This window comes from Leiobunum rupestre, chromosome 1 (genome assembly GCF_980474605.1).
Source record: "Leiobunum rupestre chromosome 1, qqLeiRupe1.1.hap1, whole genome shotgun sequence".
NCBI lineage: Eukaryota > Metazoa > Arthropoda > Arachnida > Opiliones > Sclerosomatidae > Leiobunum > Leiobunum rupestre.
Genome location: NC_143384.1, coordinates 78,402,980 through 78,427,731, shown reverse-complemented (window position 1 = coordinate 78,427,731; position 24,752 = coordinate 78,402,980). Strand labels below are relative to the sequence as shown.

Genomic DNA, 24,752 nt, shown 5'->3' with positions numbered 1-24,752 from the left:
ATGAGTTTTAAAGAAGAGATGTTTCTCAAATCCACCAGACAACTTCACGGATGGACGCCTCGTCAGATAGCAATTACACCCGAAAGGAAACCATCCCGACTTATATCTTTTAGAACTTGTTTCTCTCATAATAAAAAAATGTTCATATCTCTCTTCATGTTGGCAATGTGTTTCTACAACTGTGTCGTCTTCATTTGCGAATACTACAAGTTCCCCTCCGTCCAGGAAATAGAAATCGATCAGTCTGGAGAAGCCGAATTTCCGGCGGTTTCTGTTTCCAATCTAAACAAGTAAGAGAACAAATAAGCTTGGTACTGCTATTTTCTCAAAACATCAGAAATATCGAGAGACTTTTTCAACGGAAGATGGTAGAGAAAAAGGTTCATTGAGCATACTAAAAGACATAATAATTGAAATAATTCGATCGAAAATGGCCTATTTTCTTTGGTTTATGAAAACAAAAGAAGATGAGACAATAAATGTTGAAAGACGTTAAATCTCAGAAACTCGCCTCAGTCGTCTCTTACACTTGTTCCCGGAGGAAAAGGTTCATTGTTTTAGGTCTGAGGAACTTCTCGGAAATCAAACCTGTCCGTTCCATCCAGTCTAACGCTCAGGAAACTCAGAACTAAGATGCTCTACAACAGCTTAATGTTGGTGAAATAGGTCATTTTCGATCATTTTTATACACCCTGAATTCTGTGTTACATAGTTTTTGCGAAAAATATCTGCATTTCAGGATTCAATTGGGACACCCCGTAGTAATTTAGATTCATTTAAATTTTTTCATATTTTATTTACTCCAGGAATTTATTCAAACACATTTAACTAACGATATCATTTGTAGATTTAGGAAATCCTATATTTGTAATAAATCTGAGGAACAAAAGGAACCAATATGGATTAATTTCGTGAAACATTTTTTGCCAAGTCCTCCACACAATCCGTGTAAACCATTTTCAAACGATATAGATGGGCTTCTTAACAGTGAATCTGCTAGTAACGCAAACGATATTCAAAGATCAGCTGGCTACAAGCAGGACATCTACGTCATCTCGGTACGTTAAAAGGAATAAAGACGGTTTCCATTTCTTGTTTGTACATTTGCAAAAACCATTTTCAAATAGGCATTGGATTTATCTTCTGGGTCTGAAAACACTTCCGAGAGTATTAAATGGAAGGAATACATCAACTTCTACAACAACTTGACCAAAGAGGAACTCAAGGAGGCGGGACATCGCCTTGAAACAGCTTTGAGGAAGTGCACCTTCAACGCGAAAACATGCAATCAAAAGTAAGTAATTTCTTAACGGCCTTCTTGATTTTGGCCTAACATTGCTCAACTTCCTATTTCGCAAATCAGATCGAGTCAAAGCTAGTTAACCATAAAATGTGACGGGGAACAACTTTCTAATTGGAACCACCTTCGTAGCTCTTATGGTTCTCAAGTTAATTTTCGAATGACCTTGAAGACATGGTTCAAGGTTATTGAAATTTTCATAGTTGGGTGACCCCCTGAGCGCTCTATAACAACCTGAAATTTCAAAATCGTAGCTAAAACACATTTTGAGATATTCACCCTGGTCCATTTTAGTTAACACCCTGTATATATATAGTTTTATTAACATTTGCCGCCGATGTGACCTCACCACATCAATCAATCAAAATTAGTCTCATTTCATAATATAATGTGCTTCTTAATTCTATCCAGCAATCTGCAACCGCTCTTTAATCGAATTGCCAATAACATAATTTCGCCCTCCCAATAAGTCTTCGCTTAAACCCCTGCTAATCCGATATCTTATCACATGATACATATAAATATAAATATTATACAGGGTGTTACGGATAAGTATGTCATACATTTAAGGGCGTGTTCTTTGGGTCCTAAAGAATCACAAATTTCCCATGATCATGGGTCCTAAAATGTTTTGTTTCAGAGTTTTAGGCCCACAAAAACCAGGCCGCAAAACGACGAAATAGCCAGTATAAATGTGAAGTTCGGTATTCTGCCTTGAGCACAATTGTTGTTATTTATTATTCATTGGTTTTTTAACGGTTAAGCGATAAACACAAAACAAATAACAAAAGCTCATTATTGGACTAGCAAAAGTGTGCTAAATCCTACGATGATTTTATGTATGCCAACTTCCATTATTTCAAAGAATCGAGCTAAATCGAAACTGTTAAACATTATTAGAAATTTTGGAAATAAGAAACTTGTACGAGCTAAATGCCGATTTAAAGTATTTTTCCCGATGCATTCTGGTATAGTACTTCTTATTTTGCTAGGACTGTCGGAGGGTTGGCAAAACCACCGTACGACGGTGAGCGTTAACGGATTAATTTGCGGTTGGGTTTGATTTGGATGGTGTTTTATCGTTAACGCTCACCGTCGTGACGGTTTTAACTCAGTTTGATTGGATATTTCGTTGTTGCAATGTTTATGTGGATGGTGTGAATGTTGAGTTTATGTTATGATGTTGTGGGTGTTGAGTTTGTTGTGTTTTTGTTATGACGGTTGTAGGTGTTGAGTCTGTAGAGTTGGTTTTTGTTGAATCAGTTGTGTTTGTGTTTATTGTACGGGCGTTATCTCTACAACTTCTTCTTATTGACTTTTGGGACAGACCGAGTGCTGAGTGTTATGCAACCTCTCAACGTCCAATGGCAGGGTTTCCACCAATTGTTCACGGTATTCGTCTTAGTATCAATATGCGATTTATTGGCGCCGGTAAGAGATTTATTTTAACCACTCAGCCACCAATGCTTGTTAAGCTACGGTGTTTTTCTAAAAAACAGCATTGGCGAATGCTCTTTACGAAGTTATAACGTTAGGTACTATAATTTATTCTACATCATTTTAAATATTTATAAATTATATTAATCTTTTATTTAATTAAATATTTATAAATTATATTAATCTTTTATTTAATTAAATATTTATAAATTATATTAATCTTTTATTTAATTAAATATTTATAAATTATATTAATCTTTTATTTAATTAAATATTTATAAATTATATTATTCTTTTATTTAATTAAATATTTATAAATTATATTAATCTTATATTTAATTAAATATTTATAAATTATATTCATCTTATATTTAATTAAATATTTATAAATTATATTCATCCTATATTTAATTAAATATTTATTAATTATATTAATCTTATATTTAATTAAATATTTATTAATTATATTAATCTTATATTTAATTAAATATTTATAAATTATATTAATCTTATATTTAATTAAATATTTATAAATTATATTAATCTTTTATTTAATTAAATATTTATAAATTATATTAATCTTATATTTAATTAAATATTTATGAATTATATTAATCTTATATTTAATTAAATATTTATAAATTATATTAATCTTTTATTTAATTAAATATTTATAAATTATATTATTCTTTTATTTAATTAAATGTTTATAAATTATATTATTCTTTTATTTAATTAAATATTTATAAATTATATTAATCTTATATTTAATTAAATATTTATAAATTATATTAATCTTATATTTAATTAAATATTTATAAATTATATTATTCTTTTATTTAATTAAATATTTATAAATTATATTAATCTTATATTTAATTAAATATTTATAAATTATATTAATCTTATATTTAATTAAATATTTATAAATTATATTAATCTTTTATTTAATTAAATATTTATAAATTATATTAATCTTATATTTAATTAAATATTTATAAATTATATTAATCTTATATTTAATTAAATATTTATAAATTATATTAATCTTTTATTTAATTAAATATTTATAAATTATATTAATCTTATATTTAATTAAATATTTATAAATTATATTAATCTTTTATTTAATTAAATATTTATAAATTATATTATTCTTTTATTTAATTAAATATTTATAAATTATATTAATCTTATATTTAATTAAATATTTATAAATTATATTAATCTTATATTTAATTAAATATTTATAAATTATATTAATCTTATATTTAATTAAATATTTATAAATTATATTAATCTTATATTTAATTAAATATTTAAGTATTTTAATGTAAAATTTGAGCGTGAACAGGAATTGAACTCGGGTCGCATTGTTACCATGCGGATAGTTCACCGCCGAGCTATTGACTTCCTTAGGGAACGTATTAAAGTAAAGGAACCGTTATTATAAGGCGGGTTTTGTTACTAAACGGATGAATACAATATCTGTGGATATTTTTCATTGTACTTTGTTCTTTAATATTTGTGAACTGGTTTTTATTTCGTCAGGAATTGAACCGGGAGCGCGGTTTTAGGACTTTGATTCGTTGCCGCTGTGTTATTGATTCCTTTTACGTTGTGTTTTAAATCTGTAATATATTATTCAATGACGTTGTTAAACTCTTTAATTGTCAGTAGGTTTAGTATTTTCGGATACTCTTTTTTTTAATATAATATTTATCTGGGTTTTAGGCAAAGGAAGGGTCGTATGTTATTTTTACTGATCGAGATAATGTTGTTTTTTGTCTATTCTTTGCTCTTATATTTTTATCTTTGGTTTTTTGAGATTATTTTGTTTCCACGAAAACGTCCAGTTTTGGAGGAGACTTTATAATGTGTAGGTCGTGTTGTTTAGTTTATCCGGTTTCATGATAATAACGTTGAAAATTCCTGTTTTTTAATGGTAAGGTGTCGCACTAACTATTCCGTCTACGGTCATTTATTGATATACGAGCTGTGGTTTAGTCAAGTGGCTTTCTGTGCTTTGTGATGGTAAGTTTTTCGCTTCTTGTTAATTCATTTTTATTGGTGTGGATATTTGGACATTCCTAATGCATTCATTGATTTCCTGGGTGTGCTAGTCATTATGTTATATTTAAAATTGGACGGTATTGGTCTACGAGTCGTCCACTACCAGATGTCGAATATAGTTTTTCTAAGGACGAGTGTTGAAATAACATAAGCGTTAAAGATGCGACAAGTATTTTGTAAGCGAGAAAAATACAAATACCCTCTGCAGATATTTCTTTCATAAAAATTTGCTTCGTAATATATTTAACTGATAAACTTGTTCTGTAAATAGGGTAAAATTCAATTGTGCATTGTTTTAGTACGTCTAACTCGCTGTTGTAACTACTTAATTTATATTATTCTGAATAAATTATACTCGGTTGTTTCGTCTCAATTATTTTAATTAAAATTAAAATTTTATACTTGACGTGGAAGAACAGGTAACTACCTCGGTTTATAACTACTTTTTAGTTATGAATTTTTAACATTTTTCTGTTAAAATGTTAGGTACTTACAATTTTCGATGATTATCCGGGAACAAGTACCCGCCAAGTTGGAAGACAGTTAGGTGTCAATCATGTTATGGTCTGGAGAATTCTACGTGGTCATCGTTTTCACGATTTCCATCTTCAAAATGTCCAAGACTTGAAAGACGCGGACTATCCTAGACGTACCAACTTCTGTCAATGGTTTGGGGACAGAGTACTGAATGACCCACAGTTCGCGAGTATTATCCTAACAGCTGATGAGGCCAATTTTTCCCGGAACGGCATAGTCAATTTGCCCAATAATCATCAATGGAGCCAAAATAACCCACATAGAACTATAGTCGCGACTCACCAAGAGCGCTTTAGCCTCAACGTTTGGTGTGGCATTGTCAGAGACTATCTAGTTGGACCATATTTTCTTTCGCCTAGGTTAAATAGAGAGTCATACCTACGATTTCTTCAGGAATCGTTACCAGAGCTATTGGAAGACGTCCCGTTGGGAACTAGAGTGCGAATGTAGTTCTTGCACGATGGAGCGCCACCACATTTCAGCCGCGCAGTGCGAGATCACCTTGATGCAACATTTCCTTTAAGGTGGATAGGACGAGGAGGAACTATTTCTTGGCCACCTCGAGCCCCCGATTTAAACCCATGCGATTTTTTGCTTTGGGGATATCTGAAGGACCTTGTTTATAAAACAGATGTCCCTGACATAAATGACCTTCATCAACGCATTATTGATGGATGTGAGACTATTCGGAACAAGCCTGAAATCTTCGCAAAGATTCGTCAAACATTTGTACGGCGTTGTCATTTTTGTATAGCAGCCCAAGGTGGGTATTTTGAGAAGTTATTGTGATGTTTTACAATTTATTAAAAGATTATAATTATTTGTAACTGGTTTTTGCGTATCACTTCCGAAAAAGGTTAAGCTGGCGATATCATTAATCTAAACGAATTACGGATTATTTACACTTTTAGGTTTTAAGTTTATTCTACATAAACACCAATGCCCCCCATACCACCTACAACAAGTACAAGTTTCAACAAGGCTGACTATCCTCGTAGAATTGACGTTTGCCAGTGCCCCAGCAAACCCAACCTCATCCCTCCGGCGTCCTATGGACAATACGCCGGTATATTGCATTTGTCCGTATGATGTCCCGAAAACCGGATGGAGATAGAGATATTGACGTGACTCGGAGGTTAAAAGACGAGCAAATGTCGTACGTCCCGAGGACAAGTACTAAGACGTCCGTCGGGTTTTTAGTGAACATCCCGAGGATGAGTGTACGTTAATCCTAAAGAAGTTCGAGAGTATTTAGTATGCTTAAATATCCGCTTACTCGGGAAGTATCCAGGACGTTCATTTGATGTCTTGTATTTCTCTTAGCCATCTATCTACAGACTCAAACACCAGTTGATCTGACACCAGTCTTTTAGGAATCTACTGCTGGTTGAATCTTTAAGCTTCTAACCCACTTTTCTTGAGCCCGTCCGTGCAATAAGCGTTCCTAGACCAATGTGCCATATTAGCTACAGAACGAATTAGACAATTTGAAAACCATTCCTTTAGAATTTTTATGACATTTGTATCCTTAAATTTAATAATTAAAATCGTATCACTAAATTAAAATGGCTTTGTCTTCAAACTCATTTTACTTCTACGGATAAAAAACAATTGATAGTTTAATGAAAACAATTTGGTTCAAGGAAGAATATTGTTTGCCAGATTTAAGGCTGTGTCCAGTGTTTGGGGTAGTTTTTTGGGAGCCCATATCTCTGAAACGAAGCACTTTAGGACCCATGTTTTTTTAGACATTTTTTACTCATAGAGACCCATAGAATGCATATAGAAAGTTTCGGTACTCATATCCGTAACACCCTGTATAAACATTGAGAAAAATATTTCAAAATTGATAAAAATAATTTTTTTTTAAATTGAAAAAAATTATAAAGATGAAAAAATATTGATCATAAACAGTTGTTTGAATTGTCGGAAATTTATAAGTTGTGTAAAATTGGATTAATGTGTCGATAAATTGCGATTTTTGGAAAAACAAATATTTATTTTGGTCAATTTGATCAAACTTGACCAAAATTGGAAAATAATAGATCTAAATTAGCCCAATTTTAAAGTTTTGTAAAAATTATATAAAAATAAACTAAATTCGACCAACTATCTCAAAATCGTTTGAAATATTTTTTTCCAAATTGAAAAATGTTAATAACACTAAAAAAATTATCGAAATATATAGTTTCGATCCAAAATGATCAAAATTGATAGGAATTGATTGAAATTTATTTATATAGATAAATTGCTTTTTTTTAAATTATTTTCCAAATTTGGAAAATAATAGATAAAAATTAGCAAAATTTTTAAATAATAATTATAATTATTATTGATTATTTTAAGAAACAGTGTAATATTCGTTATTATTAAACGTTTCTCGGTTTTCTAATCATTTGTTTTCTCATATTTTACCTTTTTAAGTACGTTATATTTACACCAACAAATTTATATACAGTACTATAATGCTAGGAAAGAAATTAGTTCGTAATTTCCGTTTTCTACCGACGAACATGATTTTTTACTAACAATTGTGAATTTAATTAAAAGTAACTTATTCGACTCAAGTAGAATGGAAATATTGACGCGTTTACCCAATTTTATTTGAAATAATTAATAATTTTTTCCAATTTTATTTGAAGTAACTAATATTTATTGGATTTACCCAAATTTGTTCGCTTTCATCCGTATTTAATTGTAGGCATGCAAAATTACCTATAAAAGCCCAAAATCTTAAAAATCTTTGTCATTTGGCGACTATTCTTTATTTTACCCAATTTGGGTCATTTTTAGCGAAATCTCTTTATTTTACCCAATTTTAGTATTTTTTTATTTTTCTCCCAATTTGGTTAAATTTTAGCGTAATTTCTTTATTTCACCCAATTTAATGAATTTAACCCAATTTGATTTGATATAAATAATTTTTAATGAATTTCACCCAATTTTATTAGAAATAACTTATTTTCAAAGGTTTACCCAATTTAATCCAAATATTTAACATGTTTTTGACCAATTTTATTTGATATAAATAATTTTTAATGAATTTCAATTGTTTTTTATTTATTATTTATCAAGTAAATAACATTTTAGAACTATTAGAACCAAAACAACTACGGATATAGATTGGAAATTAATGCGGTTTTTGATCGAAACTACTGATTTTTTTAATTTTTTTTTTACTTTTGTTTTACAAAATTTAAAGATTTTGCTAATTTTTATCTATTATTTTCCAAAATTGGAAAATAATTAAAAAAAAAGCAATATATCTATATAAATAAATTTCCATCAATTCCTATCAATTTTGATCGTTTTGGATCGAAACTATTGATTTTGATATGTTATTAACATTTTTCAATTTGGAAAAAAAATATTTCAAACAATTTTGAGGTAGTTGGTCAAATTTATTTTTTTTATATAATTTTTACAAAACTTTAAAATTGGGCTAATTTAGATCTATTATTTTCCAATTTTGGTCAAGTTTGATCAAATTGACCAAAATAAATACTTTGTTTTTCTAAAAATCGCAATTTATCTATACATTAATCCAATTTTACACAACTTATAAATTTCCGTCAATACCTATGAATTTTGATCGAAACTACTGTTTTTATCAATATTTTTCAAAAAAATATTTTAATCAATTTTGAAATATTTTTTTATTATATTTAATTTATATTTATTTTATAATTTTGGTATTTTAAATTTTTTCCTTTTTTTAAATTTTTCTAAGGAATCGGTCAAAATCCCATGTTATTTTCAAAGGGAAAATTTCCATTTTATGTTGTCAAAAACATTTTTCTTTTGAATAAAATCCCTTTAGGATTTTTCTAGTTACATGAAGGTCTACCAATCCCCTGAGTTTGAACAAAATCGGTGTGTAACACCGGGGTCGTCTCCTTGTTAGTATCCTATAATGTTATGTGATTGGACGGTAAAAGTTAAGTTTGATGGGGCCGCCAAATTATGACGTGCCTATTGGCGAAAAAATCCTGGTGGCGTTACTGAGTTGTACTTTTACTGTGGACTTAACGGAATAATACTTGCGAATGCTTATCGCGGCCGATTTTCGTCTCGATGTGGCTGACCGGTTTTTTTGACGTCACTATGTTAACTTAAAAAAAAAACAATTACGTGAGAGGGGAGCGCGAGCAGAGGGGATTGTTTCTCCCGTACGCGGAACCAAAGCCTTCAGAGTGATCTTACCATACGCGATACGCCAGGACAAGCATTCCAAGTAGAGTTATGGATTCCTGTGAAACGAGAATGACCATAACTGATGTCATTAAAAGACTTAAGTATTAAGTGTCATAAGTCCTACGATGGACTTTATATCACTTAGATAAAGTTTAAGAGAATCGACCTATATGTTTATTACTTAGAATTGATCTTAAAAATGCCAATTTCTGGTTTTTCTTAAAACTTTACAAAAATTGTGTAGGCAAATAGTTTCACAGCTAAGTCAGCTATCAATTATACGTTTTCGCAGGTCATCAACGCCCCGAAAAAGTCACATGGCTTTAAATCGGGAGATCGTGCTGGCCACAAAACTGGTCCACCACGACCTTTCCACCTTAAAGGAAAAGTCGCGTCAAGATGAGATCTTACGTCGCGGATAAAATGAGGTGGAGCTCCAACGTACAGAAATAAAATGCGCCAATCCCGTTTCTAACGGCACGTATTCGAGAAGCTCGGGTAAATTATCTTGCAGAAATTGTAAGTATGCCTGACCACTTAACCTAGGCGGAAGGAAAAAAAGGCCAAAAAAAATGGTCACCAATAATACCACACCAAACATTAAGGCTAAACTGCACTCGATGAGATCTAACACTATAGTCTCTTGGGGTTATCTTGACTCCACTAGAGAGTGCTGTGTAGAGATGAGTCTTGGGCCCGCTAAAGGCGGGCTTACCCGACCCGACCCGACCCGAGCCCGCCTTGGGGTGGACCGGGTTTTGGATATTGAAGTTTTTGGCGGGTCGGGTCGGGTCGGGTTTCATTTATATATTTTTTTCGGGCCGGGCCGGGTCGGTCTTTTTTTTAACGGGTCTGGTCGGGTCGGGCTTTTTACATGAAACTGAGTAGGTCGGGTCGGGCTTTTATATATTAATGATCGGGCCTTCCGAGTTTCTATTCTATTCGCAACCGCTAACCTCTTCATGCAGAAAACCAATTATTTCATTTTTGCTTGTTAACAAAAGTGACATGATAAGACTCAAAAACGCTTAAACGCTAGCTTTGCCATCACAATTTTTTTTACTGAGAGCTAGTTTTACAACAGAGTACAGACTACATGTCCTACTAATTGAAAAAAAATACTTAATATTTGGTCTATATACCCTGGCGCCTTTTCACTCTTAGATTGACTCGCCCGTAGAGAGACATACGTTCTAAAACGCCTCACTTGGCGGCGCTGAAGTGGACCAAAATTTTAATTTGGTTTACCTATGATTCCCCCCTCTCCCAAGTCTCCCACGTGACTCTATCTTTTCACTTCGTGACAAGCGTTGTTGTGGGAGACTGAGAGGTTCACAGTTCATGCGGTAACTAGTCAACTAGTCATAAGAGTAGTATCGCTCTGTATCTTTGGACTATGGCCGCCATTTTGAGGGAAGTTGACATACGTCACGCCGATATTACTCCATAGCAATTGAAATTTTTAATTTGGGAAAAAAATATATATAGTACAAGCTTATACTATAACCATAAAAAGTGCAAGTTTATCGGGTTGGGTCGGGTTTCAATTTTGGCGGGCCGGGTCGGGTCGGGTTTCAATAGGGCTCGGATTTTTCTGATCGTTTCAACCGGTAAATTCAGTTAACCATGATTAATCGGAAAACTTCCAGATAATTTAACGGTAAAATCTCGAGTTTGTTTATCAACTAATTATATAGTTTGAAAAAAAACATTATCTTGATCGTAATAAATTCACCGCCGCCTTACTTTCCCCGAACGTATTTTTTTATCATGAAGCCGATATGAACTTTTATTTAAATAAATTTGTACACACTGGTTTTTTAAAGAGAAATAAGATCAAATTATAACTCCTCGAAATATTTACGAATTAAATATTTACCGAAAAAAAGCAAATTGTTTTTTTTCTGGAAATATAGACCATATTTCTTCGTTAATCAATCATATTTGTTGTTCCAGTTGCGATGTACCCCGACTAAAATGTAATAAAACACTAATGGAAAACTCGTATTAGTCTACCCATGGATAATAGTGAACTACTTTAACTATTTTTTATAATAAAAACCATGGTTTAGCAAATAATATAACTATGTTTTCATCTGGTGCTGCTAGTATCTTACACTTAATTCCGAAAAGGATGGATAGATAAATCACGAAATAAACTGAAGTGTCAATGCTGACTAATGAAACGGTGAAATACATTTTATTTTAACAAAATGGATAAAGTTGGTCATAAAATTCCCTTTCTAATCTGGGCCGCGGAAGTCTACAGACATCTGGCCAGAGCGCAATATAACCTGTGTCGTTTGCGCAGTTTACTAAAATACGGGGCGACGTTTCAGTCAGATGGGCATTTTTGGTCCTCAATGCCCCCACAACGCGATTGAGTGACCAGTCCTTACAAGCACCCGGGAGAAATGGCCACAATTTATTAAGAATTTATCTTTTGTGATAGTAGATGGATAGTTTGCGCGTAGCGAATTGTTTGGGAAACTATGTCAGATTCGATTTGGGGTTCTTTTCCAGTTCATAACCGTTGTTTCTCAAATCTCCCAGTCCGCTCAAGCCAAGACTGTCAGTGACGAAATAACATTCAAAGCACGATATGAAGTATCGCACTTACAATAATTAGCCTTTTCAGTTTACATAGAGCCACGTAGTGGCCAATGCAAGAAGCTCATAAACTGCTGGATTTTCGTCTGCTAAGCAGACGCTTTATGGAAAAATCGTCTGCTTAGCAGACGAAAATCCAGCATTTCATGAGCTTCTCGCATTTGCCACTATGTGGCTCTATGTAAACTGAAAAGGCTAATTACGTTTCTTTCTCCACTACTGAAATAATATCCTTTTAGTAAGCTATGGAAATTTTACTTCCTTAATAGACAACATAAGTAAGGACTAGTAAACGTGTAGGGTGAATAAATATAGGAGTTATAGTCTTACAAGTTTACTCATTTTCTCCCAAGTTAATTTTTTCTACGCTTAACTTCCATAGTATGCGTATAGGTAATGTCAACAGTAGCAGACGTTGTCGTAGACAAAGAAGTTACACGTAGAAAGGAGTTCTTCATAGTCCTCCAAAGAAAACAGGTGTCGGTTGCACACAGCAAAGCTATACGTATACACTCCTAAAAGTTGCCGCTGCTAATTATTGTTATATTATTTATTGGCTTATATATGGGGCGCCAAACCGGAAAAAACTAAATAACATTTCTAGGAATATTTTAACAATTCTAGGAATATTTTCAAACTTCTAGGAATATTTTCAAACTTCTAGGAATATTTTAAAATTACCTATCAATTTTAAGAATCCTATATATTACCTCTCCGAGGGGACTTTGTACCCTGGAGGGGTATTACAATCACCGTGTCTGTCTGTCTGTCAGGCCTGCGAACGCGTTCGCATTTTCGGGGCAAAGGGTAATCACTGCGTACACAGTTTCTTAGAATCAGGGAAAAGGTTTTTCCAAAAGCGGCCTCTTTTTGTCATTGGGTGTAGTATAATTTTTAATCAGCCGGGATTCGAACCCGAGCCCTCTTGAACGACAGGTCAGCGTTCTACAGCAGAACCACGGATACAGTTACGCTTCACTGAAAATTAAAAACTATTCCGAGGAGAGATATATTTTGGCTTGCCAACTTGTTTTAATAGTGTTTCTATAGATATTTTAAAGCGTTTCCTAGTTATTTTAAGAGAGACGTGTCCTATATATTTTACGGACATAATATATTTTTCGGCAAAACGCGGGAGAGAAAGCAGCGCTTGTAGTTTCCAATCGGAGAGTTGAGTGTGAACACTGTAAAGGCGAACTATGATGGTACTTGTACCGTTGATGGAGTGGTACTTGTACCGTTGACCATAAATTTTCTTGAGGCGAGAACACGTAGAGCTCAAGCATTCGAGTTCAATTAGGTATTAGGAGACCAGGTTTTCCAGAGGATACCCGTAAATCAGATCGCTTATTGAAGACTGCAGATTCGGACACTAGATCTTTCAGTGGAGGCTTATCATCAACGGTACAAGTACCACTCCATCAACGGTACAAGAACCATCCCTGCAATGGTACAAGTACCATCCCATCAATGGTACAAGTACCATCCCATCAATGGTACAAGTACCATCCCATCAATGGTACAAGTACCATCCCATCAATGGTACAAGTACCATCCCATCAATGGTACAAGTACCATCCCATCAATGGTACAAGTACCATCCCATCAACGGTACAAGAACCATCCCATCAACGGTACAAGTACCATCCCATCAACGGTACAAGTACCATCCCATCAACGGTACAAGTACCATCCCATCAACGGTACAAGTACCATCCCATTAACGGTACAAGAACCATCCCATCAATGGTACAAGTACCATCCCATCAATGGTACAAGTACCATCCCATCAACGGTACAACTACCATCCCATCAACGGTACAACTACCATCCCATCAACGGTACAACTACCATCCCATCAACGGTACAGAACCATCCCATCAATGGTACAAGAACCATCCCATCAATGGTACAAGTACCATCCCATCAATGGTACAATTACCATCCCATCAACGGTACAGAACCATCCCATCAATGGTACAAGAACCATCCCATCAATGGTACAAGTACCATCCCATCAATGGTACAATTACCATCCCATCAACGGTACAAGTACCATCATAGTTCACCTTTACAGTGTTCACACTCAACTCTCCGATTGGAAACTACAAGCGCTGCTTTCTCTCCCGCGTTTTGCCATAAAATATATAGGGAACGTCTCTCTTAAAATAACTAGGAAACGCTTTAAAATATCTATAGAAAGTCTATTAAAATATATGGGATTCTTAAAATTGATAGGTAATTTTATAATATTCCTAGAGTTTGAAAATATTCCTAGAGTTTGAAAATATTCCTAGAGTTTGAAAATATTCCTAGAAGTGTTAAAATATTCCTAGAAGTGTTAAAATATTTCTAGAAATGTTATTTAGTTTTTTCCGGTTTGGCGCCCCATTCGTTTCAGCCATGGTTAATCGCAACAATTAAACGTTAAATATTTATTTCAACTACCTTGCGCATAAGTTTTAAAAATCGTTTTTTTTAGTACGATAAGAAAACAAAAGTCTAAAGGTTTTTTTTCCGGTAATTGATAAATATGAATTTTTTAAATATTACCAACTATAAATAAAGAGAAACTCACGGAAGATAATCTAATAAAGTTTTGGCCAAAAAGTGATAGAATAATTTAATTTTTTGGTTGAAAAAAAACCTTAGTCGAATTTTAGATTATTGGATAATAGTTGAACTAAGAAAAAAACTATTGAACATATTAGCTAATAATTACATCAAAAGATAACTTTATTTTAAAAAAATATACGTATTAATCAAATTATACGAATAAAATTTTTTCCACTTTGGTAACGTAAATTACTTAGCTAAAAGATTAGACGAATCATATCGAATAACATGATTTAATCAAAAATTAGTTGAATTAAATTGGTGTAAGAACCTTTTCCTCCAGGTCTTCTGGTATGTTTTGCACTCTCTCACGAGTTGGTCCTGATTGTCTGTCAACAGCGGCAAATGTGCGTCGATCTGATAACGGTCTTTGAGGGAACTGTACTCGGTACAATGTTTAGGCTTCTACACTATTTCTCTGAGCCCGCCCGAACATTAGGTGCATATCCGCGTACTCAGAATTAGTAAAATGCGCCATACTTATCTAAAATTTGGATACAAAATAATGCATTGTCCTTAGAGCGCTTTACTTTGTTCTTTAAAAAGCACCCTACCTCTAATAGTAAAGAACAAAGTGTTAAGGGCCTGGCTGACCTAATGCGTTCAGAGGAGATAAAGTTAGATAAATCCTACACAACTAGTGTTAAGTCTCATTAAGAACAGCTTAGGCAAAAACGTTCCGTGTGGTATTGTTAGTGTAATTTTTTTCTTCCGCCTAGGTTAAATGGTCAGGCTTTAGGCAAATCAAACTGCATCAGTACCATTCCGTGTTTCAACAGTTTCCTTGACAATCGTATTTCTCTCTTGTGCGCTTTCCAAAATAAGAAGTACTATACCAGAATCCATCGGGAAAAATACTTTGAATCGGCATTCAGCTCGTACTAGTTTCTTATTTCCAAAATTTCTGATTATGTTTAACAGTTTCGATTTAACTCGATTCTTTGACATAACGGAACGTGGCATAAATAAAATCATCGTAGGATTTAGCACACTTTTGCTAGTCCAATAATGAGCTTTTGGTATTTGCTTTTGTGTTTATCGCTTCCCCGTTAAAAAAAAATTAATAATAAATGGAAACAATTGGGCTTAAGGCAGAATACCGAACTTCACATTACTGGCTATTTCATTGTTTTGTGGGCCTAAATCTTTGAAACAAAGCATTTTAGGACCCATGTTCATGGGAAATTTGTGATTCTTTAAGAACCAAAGAACATTCTTATCCTTAACACCCTGTAAATAAAACTATTTTTTTAATTAATAACTGCACCATTTCACAAAATGTCCCAAACTGGGAATTTTCTTAAGTTGGGTGACGTCAATTGTGAAATGTTCTTTCTGTACAGGAATTTCACGGAAGAAAGTGACATTTTGTTTGCAAACTACTTTTCAATCATTCCACAAAATGGAAAGAGTTACATGCATGGCCCAAAGAGCGGTACGTACCTTTGCCAAATTCTAATTCGGTCACTGATCGGCTCATCAGAATGGGTTTCATAAAAATATATTTGTATTGGCAAAGGTTTGAAGATTCTGTTGGATTTTGAATATATGGAGTCTTGGGAGATGGGTTTGATATCCGACGGAAGTAACGGAATGAAAGTCTTGGTATATCCAACTGATACGTCCGTTAAACATGCGGAATTCGAGGCTGTTGTTGTTGGAGAAGCGAGGTTTTCTTTAAAAGAGGTTTGTAGGCTCAGTTTGGTACAAAAAAAATTATATTTTCATCATTTGTTTATCATTGTGAACGTGGCCAATCCGGCACTATCAAAATAGGAACTTTACATTCCCTTGGAATTTCATTATTTCAGATTGATATTCAGAGACTGAAGGAGCCTTACAAAGAACAATGCAAAGACTATCCATTGAAATTCTTACAAAATTTATCTTTTAACAGATTGGTACGTTCACTCTATAATTTCTAAAATAAAATATTCCCTTTTCTCTGTCCAAATAAGATATAAATTCGACATCTAAATGTTTAACTTCAGAATTGCATGGAAATTTGTCGACAAAACTATTTTGCTGATCGATGTGGCTGTACAGACCCAACATTTGTTCCCCTGGAATCGCATGGGCCTTGTGACATTGAAAGTAAGCGATACAATTTCATTCAATATAATATATTAGAAAAGCAATTGATTAGTAAAGTGATTTTGTGGAACTACTTTTTCCATGCATGACAAAGTTGTGAATTAAATTACCACCCATTACAAAGACAGCTTTGAGTTAAATAGGCGAACCTTTTTCGAATATCAGGGTATTTAATGTAGCTTAACACTAAGAAATGTAACATCATAATTGAGAAATAAATTTAAATTTGATGACGTGGGAGAGTAACCTCAACACTCTGACGAATAAATTTATATAGCAGACAACAATCCATATAAATCAGATTGTTTTCTCTCACATTTTTATTTCGACTTTACATTATGATAAAAATCGCTTACACGAAATGACACAAATGTATAGTGCATTGTAATTTGTATATAGAGATTAACCGTGCCAATAACAGCGACACCACCCTGAACCCCAGGGGCGGCTTTTTGCACGTGACTACGATGGTTATTCCTTAAAAATTACATACAAATATTGATCTGAAGCTAGTGTTAGTAATTTTCGTGTAAAATTAGGTAATGAAATAAATTTGAGACAATCTTAAATTAATTACAGACAAATGTCTTCGGGACGCATTGAAGAACTTCACGAAAGAGCTGAGTTTGTGCACTAAAAATTGTCCTATACCATGCAAGTACGTCAATTTAATCTTCTTAATAAAATGATGGTTATGGTCTGTAAAAAGAAATGTTATCGGGGAAGAATTTTCTGAATGATTGTCCTATAAATTTTATTGCAAAAAACGATTTCATTTTCTAAAATACCGGTACGTATGCTAAAATATAAATCATAAAAATTAAAATGGAAAAAGGCAAACATTTGAAGAGCTCTTGCCTGAAATAAGGTGTATTTCACGGGGGTATTCTGCAGACTTTCCTAGGAAAGTTGTGACACGCCTTCTTTCTTTCAACTTTCTTCTTGAGATTTCATTGGGCGCGAAATCACATGTCGCATTACGTCCCCAGGGACCGTACAAATTCGACCCCTTCGCTCCGATTGGTTGTCGTTACGTCATAGAATGACACCACGTGATTGTGAGGCAATAATCGCCATCTATTCGACTCCGAAGGACCAAGTTCAGTTTAGTTCCGCAGCCAGATTCAGTGGCCCCGTGGTTAAGAGTTCTCATAGGCTGAAGTGGTCGTGACGTATGCCTATTGTAATTGGCTACAGAAAATTGAAGGGGGAAAGATTTCCCCCGGGAATTTGCCGTTATCTCTGACGCAATTCCGGGGAAAAGAACTTTTAGCTTGGAGGCGCCTTCTATCTTTGAGCGCGAAAACTAACATCATGAAATTTCGAACGGAAGCGAGTTTATCAAAAGGTCACGGTCAACCGGAAAGAGTGCTGAAGGTCACTTTAAATTTCAAAATGGCGTGTGAAGCTGTGGAAAAGGTCCACCGAACGTGTGTGCTAGTGTCGTGTATAATTTGTAAAAATGTCGATAAAAATTATATGTAAACCGTAATTTACACGATCTGGACGTTGAAAAATTAGGTATGGAGTGCAAATTTTTACGAAGAAGGTATATTTGAAGGTTTCAGGTTACTGGAAGTCGTGCTTTGGTGTAGGCCTGTAACCCTTGCCTTATTTTAAACAAATTAAGATCCTTTTTTGCAAGCCGAAGAGGTTTCATCTGCAAAAGTAAGAGAAGTACACTTGTTATAACGTTTAATTCTTAGACTAATTAAGTACTTTTAGATATCGTTCGTGACAAGGTACTGCGATATGGATAAGAATGGAATTTACTCAATACACGAAGAGCTGGTACGAACATTTTCATGTTGAGAATAATTTTTATTTTAACTTTTGTAATAATGGTCCCAAAATTTAGAAGGTGGCTTGATGGTTTGTGATTACCCAACAACTTCATTGTTGATTCTATCAAAACTTGACACGCTTCGAGACAGAAAATGTCACGTTATACAACGAGCTTAAGTATGATGTCCATCTTTTTCGTAACTCTATGTGAAAAAGTCACCAATTTTCTTCTTACAGTCCTGTTGGTCTCACCATTTTCAAAGAGTGACCACTTCTCATTCTCCTTTGAAGATACCTATTTTAACAAATGACGGTAAAGGACAACCTTTTTCTTGTTTACAGCAATAAAGCAAGTAAAGGTGCAAACTTGCCAGTTCAGAGCTCTAAAAGTATCTACGAGTCGTTCAACTGTTGCAACCATGTCAAGGTTATTGGAATGGAATTCCTTGGGGCTACAATTGATATAAATGTTTCAATCTCCATTGACACTACAATTTAATTAACCGAAAGGCTCTTTAGAGTAAGGAGTGTCAATAGCTCCCAGTCATATTTTATGGATGGTGAGGCTCAATTAACTGGAGATTTTTATGGCTTGTTCAATTGGTAAAATAGTATTAAGTATTGTTTGAATTTTCGCAATTCGTCCAGAATGTGATTATAAAGCATTAAGATAAAAGAAATGACTGGCTGAACTCTGTTTATTTACATAATCATTATTTGGAATTATTTTTATTAGAATTTCCTTTAAAAATATATGAAGTGTATTTTTTGACTCTTAACTGATAAGATTTTGCTTAGTTTTATTTTATTTTTTCAAATACGGGGTAGTTGGCGTAGTTTCCTAGAAAGTTTGTATGAACCAAGAGTTACGTTTTTTTCAAGCAATGTTCAGCTTCTAACGTTATTCATCGTAAAATATCAGTAATAAACTGAAAAACACTACCTATTCATATGCGAACGTTTTACAAAAGATACACCGGGCTGCGTTACCAAAATACATACTTATGCAATATTGTGAATTTTTTAAACCTAATTGCCAAAACATTGGTTTTTGAAACAATTTGCAGAATTAAGAATTTTCTACCAACAGAACCAAATGCTACCAACATTTATGTAAATTAGTTATATTTCAACTCAACATAGTATTAAGGGTTCAATTAATTTAATTGTCCGCAATATTACAGAAATAAATGTTAGCCGATATCGTAATTTAACCTATACTGATTTTAAAAATTTACAATACTATTATAACCAATATTTAAGTGATTTTTTCCGATATCAAGTTAAGTGGCGCCATCTGCCTTGTTTTTGATAAAATAAGTTTAAAAATATCCGTATCGAAGACTTGAACCAATTCTCAACAAAAATAACGATATCAGTAGCCTATCAACTCCTAACATAAAAAAAATTGGTTATTTTCTAAAACATTGTGCACCAAAGAAAATGCTGAATAAGTCGCCTCTCTTATACATCTTTGTTAATATTTACTGCGGAGGATTTGATATTGACACGCAAAAAGTCAATTGTTGTTCTGGCAGTTTGTAACTCTGCAAGAAAGAAGTCTCAAAATGTGTAATTATTATTATTAGACGATGAACTTTTTTACCATTACTTCTAAAAACTCTTCCTCTTCCTTCCTCCATAGCGAATGAGATGAGGCCATTGTATGAAACCCAAACCATCAAGCTACCTTCTACATTTTAGTACCATTATTACAAATGTTAAAATAAAATTACTTTTCAACATGAAAATGTTCATACATATTTTTGGAATCGAATCGCTGTACATTGTCACGAATGATATCTAAAAGTACTTAATTAGTCTAAGAATTATACGTTATAACAAGTGTACTTCTCTTACTTTTGCAGATGAAACCTCTTCGGCTTGCAAAAAAGGATCTTAATTTGTTTAAAATAAGGCAAGGGTTACAGGCCTACACCAATGCACGACTTCCAGTAACCTGAAACCTTCAAATATACCTTCTTCGTAAAAATTTGCACTCCATACCTAATTTTTCAACTTCCAGATCGTGTAAATTACGGTTTACATATAATTTTTATCGACATTTTTACAAATTATACACGACACTAGCACACACGTTCGGGGGACCTTTTCCACAGCTTCACACGCCATTTTGAAATTTAAAGTGACCTTCAGCACTCTTTCCGGTTGACCGTGACCTTTTGATAAACTCACTTCCGTTCGAAATTTCATGATGTTAGTTTTCGCGCTCAAAGACAGAAGGCGCCTCCAAGCTAAAAGTTCTTTTCCCCGGAATTGCGTCAGAGATAACGGCAAATTCCCGGGGGAAATCTTTCCCCCTTCAATTTTCTGTAGCCAATTACAATAGCCATACGTCACGACCACTTCAGCCTATGAGAACTCTTAACCACGGGCCCACTGAATCTGGCTGCGGAACTAAACTGAACTTGGTCCTTCGGAGTCGAATAGATGGCGATTATTGCCTCACAATCACGTGGTGTCATTCTATGACGTAACGACAACCAATCGGAACGAAGGGGTCGAATTTGTACGGTCCCTGGGGACGTAATGCGACATGTGATTTCGCGCCCAATGAAATCTCAAGAAGAAAGTTGAAAGAAAGAAGGCGTGTCACAACTTTCCTAGGAAAGTCTGCAGAATTCCCCCGTCAGTTTAATAAACACAATGTATTTTTTTAAACTTAGGGTATGTGATCATGTTGAGGCAATTTTTAGCGTTCTGAAGTAATCTCCTTCCTCTGAAAAAAAAAAAAAAAAAAAAAACAAATCAACGAGGTATCTTATTGGTTCCCTAAAATTGACGCCAGGGTTATTTTTACTTTCCCGCTCTAGTGCCAGGGTTAAATTCTACTATGGTTCGTCTCAACATAGTCACTCTCCCTAACGTAGGAAGAAATACATTCTTGGTATAGCGTTTTGCTCGAATTTAGACAATTTTTCACAATTCTTTTTACAGTATTATTCTCTCATACGGTATTATCTGCTAAAATTTAATTTCACTTCAGAGAGAAAAGCTATGACGTAGCAACAGTGTCTCAAAGAGATAGTTTTTACGACCAAGTACGTAATTTAATTCACTTTTGTGTCTTGAGCATATTTAATGTTAATTTTAATTCACTAACATTTTGCCTTCAAGCAAGGTTGGGAAAAATTCCATATCATAAATTTGTTTATCTCAAAAACAATGACTGAACTAAAATTATAATTTTATTTTTTAAGACTTGGTCAATTAATATTAGCAAAGCCAGAAAAACGTTTATAACTATTATATAATTTTGAGAAAATTATTTTCTATCGTGATGATTTAACAAGAATTTTACTGTATTAAAACAATTATGGATGGTTCTTTCTGCAACAGCGTATTATGTTTAATACCCTTCTCCTCGCAAGAGCGTATGTACATTTAATTATCCGAGATACTTAAGAACAACTTAAATTTAAATACATATCTATCGTTTCTTAATCGAAAAAAAGCAACGTGGGTCTCTATTTTTAATTCAATCTGAAAGAATATGAATATGTAAAAAAATGGCAAATCGACAATGGCTAAGCTCTATTAAAGAATGAACGTGCATCTTCGGCCGACAGGTTTTTGCGGTAAGACTAACGAAAACCAGTATACAACACTATTAAAATTAAAGCTGATCCAATAAAGGATCTTCAGATTACGAGGAGAACAACACAAAATGCATGAAAAAATTCAACAAATAGCTCTTAGCGTTGTAACTTCGTTATTAGCCTAGGTGATTATTATTATTATTATTAAATAAATATTGACCATCAGTGGCTTTTTGCGTTTTGCGTTGGAAAGTTGCTCAAGACATAACAATCTATCTTTAAATAATAATGATACTAATGATGAAATTTCTTTTTAACGTGAAGAGTACTACTTCAGCTAACGTCAAGTAAGTCAAAAACGGTCAGCTCATATGTACTAAAATCTTTAAATCTGGAATTTTATATAAAATAAGTCGCTAGCTAACGTGGGCTGAGGTGATTCCTTGGGTATTAGCCTAACTGATTATTATTGATTTATTTTTATCCCTGGCCCACGATCAATATGGACTCGACAGACAGTGGCGTTGCAACGAACGGACGTTCTGAATATCTTGAGTTGGGGAGATATTTCTTGTAAAGTCTAGAACTAAACTTAATTAAGACCCATGAGACATATTATATTCTAATAGCCAGAATGTCGCCATTAACTAACCCTTGGAGATTTCCAACAAGATTATTGGTTTATTAAAAAAAAACTTTTCGAACTGCACGATGAGAAGTTTCGATCTAAAAAGTTTTTAAACTATTAAAAGACCAATATATTCCACTTTAACCATAGATAACGTTATTTTTAAGGTCACTCGTAATTTGGTAATCGAAAGGTCGAATATTTAAATTTTTATGTTAGATTTCCCATTTCCAACTACGTACGTCGCCTAAAAAACAGGCTAAAATTAATTTTATAATTTCAATTTAGGGTTCACGTATACTTCGCCACATCAGATAGAACAATTTTCATCTCGTTGCCCAAATATTCGGTAAGTTCATGCAGTCTGCACTGATAAAATCTGATTTAACCGTGTTTCTTGAGCTAGTCTTTAATTAATAACTACAGCACTGCACCTGAATTACTACAGAAAAATACCAACGATTATTTGGCATCCCTCTACTGACCTAACTCAATATTACCTTTACCTGCGCATGCGCGAAAAAGGTCAGAAAGAGGGCCATTTTTAGAAAGCCGGAAACGCTATCTATTAATTAATTAATACTGTCGGTCAATGTCATACGTTCGCACTTGCGCAGACATTTTGTACTCTTTTTAAGTGCTTAAATTTGAACTCTACTTAAATAATGTTTCACGAATACATTTTCTATCTGATCACGTTTCCATTATACTTGCCATAAGTCTATAACTTTTTTCTATAACAATTTTCTATAACCATTTTCTATAACAATTTTGTATAACTATTTTCTTCAAGTATTTTAATTAGTCGAAATAATTACTGATAGTTATTTGTGAAGTGATATAGAATTGACATCATACGCAACAAGAGAAGCGGCTCTAGCGATAAAAATACTCAACTTCCATGTTGAGGGTGGATCACCGAATTTGATATTTCTTCCAACACGTTGAACATAAGCTAGCATTCATTAGTACTAGATACATTACGAAACGTCGTAGAATAGGCTAGCAGAGGATTTTCGGATTTAGTTCATACTCCCCTTAAAAAATATTAAAGCTTGCAGATCCGACGCCATGGTTGGCCCAATGATTTAGTGTGATGTTCCTCTAAAAATGTGTGACATTTATCATACTGAAATTTTAACACGCGGAAGATAATGTACTAACAAACATTTGAAAAATTATGATTTTAAACTTATGACGTACAGTTCCAAGATTTCATGGGCGTCCTCGGAGGTCAAATCGGTCTGTGGCTGGGAGTGTCCCTGGTGTCCGTCTCCAACAACTGTGCCGATTTCTTTCTGACCAAAGCCAGGAGGCTTCGGGGGAAAGAAGATCCTTTCCTTTTCAATGTTTTCGGGAAGTAGACAGTTTACTTTGAAAGAATAGGTACGCCATGAAAATGATAATCAGTTACGCAAACTAATGACTTTCTAATCAAGTGTATTAGTCGCTGTAGTATTATGTTTTAATTGTCAAAAAATAATCCAAAACAACCAAAGCACTGTTAATTCTAAAAAATGAATAATTTAAAATTTTGCTCCTTATCTCCACATTTTCAAGCATACATTTTTACTGTTTTGCAAATACTTTCAAAACATTATTTTCAAATAAAATAAAAAATTCCCCGTAAAAAGTGAATTAATAATAAATAACTACTAATGCCGAAAATTACATTCAGATTATTTTCATAAAGTATCGTTTGAATTGAGAGGGACCCATTTTGCACCCCTTGGGGTGGCCAAATTAGGGCTAAAAAATCGCCTTTTCTTGGATTTGAAAAAAATATCAATTTAGACGAATGAAAATTAAAATTAGGGAAATAAATGTTAGGACATTTTCGGTGTATTTCAAAACAAATAATCTGTATCTGACAACACTGCTTTCTTTTTAGCAAGATGGCTGAGAATGTTCTTGCATG

The 24,752-nt window shown here is 33.5% G+C and overlaps 1 protein-coding gene and 2 long non-coding RNA genes across 4 annotated transcripts; 2 read left to right on the top strand and 1 right to left on the bottom strand.

Moving 5' to 3' along the window:
* On the top strand, nt 1–24,373 carry LOC149966728 (degenerin-like protein asic-1). Its single transcript, XM_090167595.1, has 12 exons — nt 1–290; nt 848–1,058; nt 1,128–1,294; nt 16,111–16,202; nt 16,287–16,453; nt 16,579–16,668; nt 16,759–16,861; nt 17,441–17,519; nt 21,654–21,708; nt 22,531–22,553; nt 23,123–23,183; nt 24,040–24,373. Exons 1-12 carry the CDS (start codon nt 1–3, stop codon nt 24,196–24,198), a joined length of 1,497 nt encoding a protein of 498 aa, XP_090023721.1. The 3' UTR covers nt 24,199–24,373.
* LOC149966730 (uncharacterized) lies at nt 18,240–19,150 on the top strand. The gene is made up of 4 exons (XR_016480405.1): nt 18,240–18,529; nt 18,587–18,652; nt 18,720–18,823; nt 18,884–19,150. It is a non-coding gene; the product is annotated as an uncharacterized LOC149966730 (long non-coding RNA).
* Nucleotides 19,945–20,784, bottom strand: LOC149966729 (uncharacterized). Of its 2 annotated transcripts, none has more exons than XR_016480403.1 (4): nt 20,507–20,784; nt 20,407–20,449; nt 20,253–20,339; nt 19,945–20,193 (listed from the first exon to the last, which is right to left on the bottom strand). It is a non-coding gene; the product is annotated as an uncharacterized LOC149966729 (long non-coding RNA). The 2 variants fall into 2 exon arrangements; XR_016480404.1 differs by having other exon boundaries at nt 20,259–20,339.
* Nucleotides 24,374–24,752: the final 379 nt, after the last annotated feature.